At 46.7% G+C, this 7,872-nt stretch overlaps 1 protein-coding gene across 1 annotated transcript in view; it reads right to left on the bottom strand.

The window, feature by feature from the left end:
- The window catches only part of LOC125487288 (atypical kinase COQ8B, mitochondrial-like), a gene marked incomplete at its 5' end in the record, with an annotated part of 8,937 nt that extends 1,789 nt beyond the window's left edge, over positions 1 to 7,148 (bottom strand). The window contains 6 exons of the mRNA XM_048618203.1: positions 874 to 1,014; positions 2,037 to 2,122; positions 4,594 to 4,716; positions 6,165 to 6,242; positions 6,459 to 6,525; positions 6,777 to 7,148. Of these exons, the coding sequence (XP_048474160.1) occupies positions 874 to 1,014; positions 2,037 to 2,122; positions 4,594 to 4,716; positions 6,165 to 6,242; positions 6,459 to 6,525; positions 6,777 to 7,148 (867 nt within the window). The remainder of the gene's footprint in view (positions 1 to 873; positions 1,015 to 2,036; positions 2,123 to 4,593; positions 4,717 to 6,164; positions 6,243 to 6,458; positions 6,526 to 6,776) is intronic.
- Between the last annotated feature and the right edge of the window lie 724 nt (positions 7,149 to 7,872).

Genomic DNA, 7,872 nt, shown 5'->3' with positions numbered 1-7,872 from the left:
GCGGGGGAAGGGGAATAAGCAGCAATGAGTGAGGGGTAGAAGAGAGAGAAGAGTAGATAATGAATGGGGATGAAGTTTCAGAAGGGAGGAAGAAGAAGCAGCGAATGAAGGTAGCAGGGCAGAACAGAGGAAGGCAATGGTCCGCGATATGTTCAAGAATTTTTTCTGATTTATTGTTGTGACATGTACCTAGGTACAGTGAAAAGTTTTGTTTTGCGTGCAGTACAGGCAGATCATACCATACAAAGTGCATTAGGGTAACAGAACAGAGCCAGGAATACAATGTTACAGCTGCAGGGGAGGTGCACAGAAAGCGAGATCAACTGACTGTGATTAAAGGGAGAAAGGGGAGGCTTGGGGATGGGTTGATTATGACAATCAATAGCAAGCCACGTTTTAAACGTGGTTATAAGGAGAACTCTAGCACTCACCAGCATGAGGTTCAAATAGTAATTTTGTTTTTAAATTTAAGGACCTGATGTTGGGTCACACAATGTCCTAGTTTTCCTGAGTGTAACCTGTTGGCTCAAACACCTCAGGCAAACCAATCTGGGTAAAAGGAATCCTGAAGCAAGTGGGAGGCCCATTTATTTGTATCGGTAAATGTTCGAGGACACTAGATTCCACACTTGTTGCTTGTGCCAATGCGGCAGGTGCTGTCTTCCCAACTCAAGATTCCCAGCACATGCTCCGCTATGGAACCTGTTTCATGACCATGCAACAGGGTCAGTGCCATTGATCTCTGCCCTCACTGGGAAGGAGTCAGATTTGATCCCAGGTCTGTACAGGATCAGCTGGTCACAAAAGAGGTGATGCTGCTGGGTTGGTAGATCTACACAATGGATCGACTGACTGGAGGAAAATGGGGCCTACCTGGATTTTAATGGCAACCTCTCTGCCGTCCTGAAGTTCTCCATGATGCACCTGCCCAATGGAAGCAGCAGCAAACGGCTTTTCCTCGAATTCTGCCAGCTTATCCCGCCAGTGTGGTCCCAGCTCCTCATCCAGCACTTTCTGAGCAAGAGAACATTTGACCCGGTTCATTTAATTCACAAAAAGAACAGACCCATCTCAGCCCACACACTCCAGTTATGACCGTGTGGTCTTTTTTTCCCCTTTACATTTCCCATATTCTTTTATGGGATGTGCTGGTTGCTGCCCATCCCTAGTTGCCCTTGAACTGATTGCCCTCTGAAATGGCCCAGTGAGACAATCAAGAACTGATCACATAGCTGTGGGTCTGCAGTCACGTGTGGGCCAGACCAGGTAAGCACAGCAAGTTTCTTTCCCTAGTGAACCACATAGGAATTTGTGACAATTAATCATTGTCACCATCACGCCAACAATGAAATTAACTTTACATTCCACCATCTGCCTCAATGAGATTGAGCTCCTGTCCCATAGCATAAGCCTGAGCTCTAATAACTAACCAGTGACACTATCAGTTCACCATCATCTCCCCAGTCTCGCTCCTGGGTAACTCCCCTCCTGACTCCCCAAAGCCTGCCCCACCATCTACAAGGCACAAGTCAGGAGTGTGATGGAATACTCCCCACTTGCCTGGATGAGTGCAGCCCCAACAACACAAGAAGTTCAACACCATCCAGGACAAAGCAGCCTCTTGATTGGCACCACATCCACTCTCTCCATCACCGATGCTCAGTAGCGGCAGTGTGTACCATCTACAAGATGCACTGCAGCAACTCACCAAGATCATCAAATGCCAGCACCAAGTCTGCCAGGTTTTGAATTTACAGTGGGGTTCACATCAGACTCTAAGCAAACAGTCAATGGAGTCTATTTAAAGAGAGAGTCTCTATGAGCCACAGTAAATGGAGTTCACAGCTAATACTGCAGCAACTTCTCCTGATTAAAAGCAGGATGACTTCTCTACTAACCAAATATTTTTGAACTGCAGTCACTGATGTAATACAGAGAATGTTAGGAAATACCTAACAACTAAATGCAGTTAGAGGAGGATAGCGGAAGAAGAGGAATGGGAATGGAGAGGTCCGAGCTGCTACGAGCCCACTCACCATCGTCTGCCAGGCTGGCATGAAGTCTGCACTCTGTCGCACCCGCTCAAATATCTTCTGCAGCTGAGGGTTGATGAAACTGCTGTCTGCATGGAGAGAAAATGGAGCATGATTCTCCGAATACAATCACAGCCTACAGGTCAAAAGACTCATCAGTACGCATACTGGAAGATAGGAAAACCAAGGAGGCCATTAGGCCTGTACCGAAATGCAGTTCAGCATCTTAACTCCATTTGCCCTCCTTGACATCAGGCCCCTTAATCAAGCAGCGAAGAAATTCAAGAGAGACCTTTGTTGAATTTTCCACGTTGGACTCATCACGACAAATGCAAGAATGCCAAATTCCAGACAATCACAACAATTTACACCGCAGGAGAAAAGGGCGCTGATTGCCTGGCAATGTACTTTGAGTGGCCTATGGGAATGCAATGCAGAAAGCAATGGGGGACCACTGGGTCCCCAGGCTCTCAGTTAATTCAAAAAGGTACATGGCTTGAACATACTCCTTCTATTTGCAGAGAGTGGGTGTATTTCCTATGTAGAAATATAAGTCACTTTGATCGAACATACATGAAGCACAACTAAAACACAATGTCAGACTTAACATTACAAACTGAACTAATGCCTACTGCTTTTCTAAGAGAGGGAGCTGTACACTTCTATTACAATGGGCTGAAGAGCCTCTTTCCATGTGGTAGCAGTTCTATGACCCTTTGAACAAAAGGGTATTCCCTAACGCACACACATCAAATCAGTGACTGCAGTTCAAACATATTTCATTGGTGGAGAAGAGTTTTGAGGTCTGAGGACATGATAGTCACTACATAAATGCAGATCTTTCTTTTAACCTTTCCCCTTAAAGGCCCGACTCTGCTCCAGCAATTCCTTATAAAACCCAAGAAAAATGGCAATGGTCATATTGCAATCTTTTCTACATTGGCGAGACCAAATGCAGACTAGATGGCCACTTTGTGGTATACCTCTGCTTTAACTACAAGAAGGACCCCAACCTACCAGTTGCTTCCTAGCTTGTATACATTGCTGTCTACCACAAACATTTCTGTCCTGGGCCTGTTGCAGTGTTCCAGCGAAGCCCACTGCAAGCTGGAGGAACAGGCCCCTCATTTTCCACTTAGCTTCAGGACTCAACACAGAGTTCAACAAATTTAGAACACAAGCACTATCCAGCATTTTTCTTACAACATACTTAACAGCAGATCTTGCGGGGGAGGGAATGAGAGAGTAGTTACAAGCAGAGTAAGACCAGAGGACTCACTGTAAACCTTAGGGTCACAGAATCCCTACAGCGTAGAAAGAGGCAATTCGGCCGATCAAGTCCACACTGACCCTCTGAAAAGCTTCCACTCAGACCCACCCAATCCCCATAACACTGCATTTCCCATGGCCTATCCTCCTCGCCTGCACATCCCTGGACACTATGGGGTAATTTCCCATGGCCAATCCACCCTAACCTGCACATCTTTGGACAGTAGGAGGCAAATGAAGCACCCGGAGGAAACCCACGCAGACACGGGGAGAACGTGCAAACTCCACACAGACAGTCTGGTAGATGTTGGTCCATTGTATCTGTGCTTTACTCAGGCTAAGAACACATCACGAGTGAGCTGCGTCACACAGGAATGGAGATATAATGGTTTCAGTCTCCATTCTGGGTGGCGATATTCAGACAGTTTAAATCCTTAAAGAGAGTTCTGATAACTGGTGAAAAGTGCACTGGACTCCTTCCAAAGCCAACACACTCCTACTGAGGTGCCACATCTAGAATTGCAAACAGCACCCAGCTATGACCTACCCACATCTGTAGCAGAAACTGGTTCCTTTAAATACTCCATATGTAAAGGCAAAGGCAAGTGGTTTGAAAAGTCAGTGTACAGCAGCTAGCAGGGCTTCAACTGCTTTATCAATTATAAATTCTCTGCCATTTTTCCAAGCTTTGGCATTAAATAGCAACACTCAGGGTTCTGGCTGAGTGTACGGCAATAAAAACAGAGAATGCTGGAACTAGCAGGTCAGGCTAGTAAAGGCAGAAACAAAGATAACGTCTCAGGCCAAAAAGCTCTCATCAGCTCTGGGGAAATGTTCGAGATGTGACAAGTTGGATGCAAGTGAAAGAGTGGGCGGGGGGTTAGAGAATATAAGTGGAAGGGTCCATGATAGGACCGACGGCTCGTGATTTTAGAACCCCACATCATGAGAAACTTTCATTGCAGACACTACAATACAGCAAAAACCATCACAGGAAAATGTCCAAAAATGTTTAAAAATGCCAACTCAATAATCACAAATACTAAGAAATAACCACAAATACTAAGAAATAACAATGTTTGAACATGTCAAACAAGTAACCAGAAAAGCTTAGAAACAGCCTCAAAGGGGAAACAGAGGATGAATGATCGAGGACAGACCTGCCAGTGATACCTACATACAGAGAATGAAGAAAGAACCATCCTGCCCTTGGCTGGCAGGAAAAGAGAGACGCACTGAGTGTTTTGAGACAGTGAGGAGGAAGAAGTTAGCGCAACGTGACAACACATACCTTGAATGCTAAGCATCTGTCCGATCTTCAGAGCAGCCCCTCGCACCTTGCACAGTGTGTCGACAATGCGTTCTGCATTAGCCTCCGAAAGGAAGGGGCTGGAGTCCAGTAGTCCTTTATTCTCTGTGTTGAAACCAGCAAGGATTAGAATATTATAACAGTGCAGAACAACTGAAACATCTGCCAATTAAGTCTGTCCCAACTCTAACCACCTGCACAGTCAGGAACATGTTGAAAAGTTGAGACCATCAGTCATTATATTCAACGGCCAGAGTAAAGTAAGAACCAGATTTCCACACTGTATACCACAGCAGACTGGCCATTTGAATATCAAACCTCTGCTAGATCTTTGAAGAATTTTCTCATCAGTCCCTTTCTCTGTCTCTCCTTTTCTCTCTGAGTTTCTCCAGCCTGTCTCAGGAATGTTTTCTCAAGAATTTAGAAGGTTAAGGAGTGAGCTAATCAAACTCTTCAAGATTTTGACAAGATAGGGTAGACAATGATAAACTATTTCCATTGGTTGGGGATTCTAGGACTGGAGGCATAGTCTGAGTCCCTATTATAGGAAGGATATCATTAAATTGGAGTGCGTTCAGAAAAGATGTTGCCAGGAATGGAGGTTTTGGGGCATAAAAATAAACTGGAAAGACTGAGACCTTTCTCACTGGAGTGTAGGAGGTTGAGGGGTGACCTTAATGATGTTTATAAAATAATGAGGTGTATAGATAAGGTGAATGTGAAGAGTCTTTTCCCTAGAGGGGGTGGGGGGGGGGGGGGGGGGGGGTGCGGTGTTTAAATCTATGGGGCATATTTTTAAGGTGAGAGGAGAAAGATTTTAAAAGGACATGAGGGGCAACTCTATTTTTTACCCAGGGAGTAGTTCTCGTGTGGAATGAACTGCCAGAGAAAGTAGCGAATGCAGGTACAGTTACAGCATTTAAAAGACATTTGGATAAGTACATGATTAGAAAAGGTTTGGAGGGATATGGGACAAATGCAGTCATGGGGGACTAGTTCAGTTTGGGAACATGGTTGGTGAGGACTAGTTGTACTGTTTCCATACTGCATGACTCTACAATTAGAACCAGACTGCTCAGGAGAGATGTTCAGAAGCACTTTTACACAAAAAGGGTGGTAGGGATTTGGAACTCTCTACCACAAATTGCAGTGAATACTGCATTGGTTGTTAGCTTGAACCTGAGACAGATACATTTTTGTTAAGCAGTCATCCTAAGGGATATCGGCCAATGGTAAGTATATGCAGTTAAGCCACAGATCAGCCATGATCTGTTCCACCCAAGCACCATCCTGAGCGGGAGCAGGGGGAATGACAGAAAGAGAAACAGAGAGAGGGAGAGACAGAGAGAGAAAGTGTGAGAGAGAGAGAGAGAGAGAGACAGAAAGAATGTGTGTGTGAGAGAGAGAAAGAAAGTGCAAGAGAAAGAGTGGGGGGGGAGGGGGAGAGAGAGACAAAGAAAGAAGTTTGAGAAAGAAAAAAGAAAACTTAATCCATTGTCAACTGCATTACGTGAGAGCCATTAGGACAGAGAGTTCAAATGCTGAGATCTCACCTTTTGACATCTGGTTTCCAGTCACTGACTTTTTGGCCACTTCTGCCAACGCACCAATGCCAAGGCTCACCGCCAAACCTGCCAATGGAAGCACAGTCACTCAATCCTCCCCTAAGAACAAGTGCGTTTGGGGGGTTGAGGGAAAAGTCCATATGTCGCACTGCCCTGTGGCTGGAATCCGAAGGGGAGGTTATGGTGTGGTGGTCACACGTCACGGGGCAAGCAAATCCAGAGGGACCAGGCTCATGCCGTGGGGGCACGGGGTCAAATCCCACCAGGTGCAAGGGGCCTTACCTCCAAAGTTCGCCAAGCGGCTGATTCGCGAGGAGGGCACTTTCCTTTCACGAGCACGCTCGCTTATCTGGGAGAGGAAAGAAAATGGAACATAATTCGTCAAAAGCCTCTCCCGCTGGGCACACACCTTTGATCAGACTTGCTCTGTCGCCACCCACTTCCCTCATGAAGGTCAACCAATGGTTTGAGTTCCTCCTTGGGCCAGACTGTCATTAGTGACTGAAACACATTCTAAACGAAGAAGGATGGGGGGCGGGGGAAGCAGGCAAACCCACGTTGTTTGCCTAGCGGGAGAGGCTTTTGACGAATTTTTTGGGCCTTGGGGCGGGTTCCCTTTGGTCTGCTCGGCTTCGTGTTTCTAGCCTTGGCGATGTCCTCGGGTGTCAGGCCCCTCACCGAGGCCTCGTCGTGGAAGCCCCTGGTCAGGCCCAGCCCAGGGGCCGCAGCCGTGAAGAGGAAACTCCTGCCAGCGCCACCACTGGATCCATTTGCTGTCAGGTGGTCCCCGCTCAGCGAGGAACTCCCGGCCCACCAGCTGTCAGCCATCACCCAGCTCCCTGCCCCTATTGCGCTGCCGGAATATTCAGGAGCCATCTCAGAGGCGAGGTTCCATCGAGAGGCCTCGTCTTCTCCGTCAAACGGAGGATGCTCTTTGAATGCCTGCACTCCTCTCTGAAAGACAAGAGCAAAAGGTTACATCAGGTTCCCGACCTCCCGAATACAAATCGTTTTTCCGGGGTCTTTTGCTGTTCAGGGTTGCACCAGTACGAACCGCAAACAAACTGTACCGTCAGATGTCTTCATGAACAATAAAAGTACTTTCTAAAAACTAGCCGCTTCAGTAACGGAGCAAAGTCCGGCCAAGGGGTACACAGCAAGCTCCTGCAAACATGACCCCTTTCCTCACTCATCCTCAGTTATATGGGTTTCACAGTCCTAAGTGCCTTCCACATGCTGGTGGCGGTAACTGCATGACTGGTTAGACCTGTTTCTGGTCTGCAGTCTCATTGGGCCAGACTTCATAACGGGATAGCAGGTTCCCTCCTGAAGGGAGATGGCAAAGTGAATACAAACACAGTACTGCAGATGCCGAAATCAGAAATAAAAAGAGGAAGTGCTGAAAAGAACCCAGCAGGTCTGAAGACGGAACCCAAGTTAACGTTTCAACTGCACTATGTCCCTTCTTCAGGATATTTGTGGGCTAGGAAATGATTGTTTTTACGCTAGTGACTAAAGTGTGGGGAGGGGTGAGTGGAACAGATGGTGAACGCGCTCAGAACATGGGACTGGGGTATCATAGCTAGTACAAAAGCGTGGCTCAGGGACGGACAAGACTGGAGTTTAATGTTCCAGGATATAGATGCCATAGGAAGGGAGGTTTTTTTTGTGTGTGTGTGTGTGTGTGTGTGTGTGT

The sequence above is a fragment of the Rhincodon typus genome, chromosome 39 (genome assembly GCF_021869965.1).
Source record: "Rhincodon typus isolate 14 chromosome 39, sRhiTyp1.1, whole genome shotgun sequence".
Lineage (NCBI taxonomy): Eukaryota > Metazoa > Chordata > Chondrichthyes > Orectolobiformes > Rhincodontidae > Rhincodon > Rhincodon typus.
The sequence above is the reverse complement of the archived record's forward strand: the minus strand, read 5'-3'. Positions and strand labels throughout refer to the sequence as shown.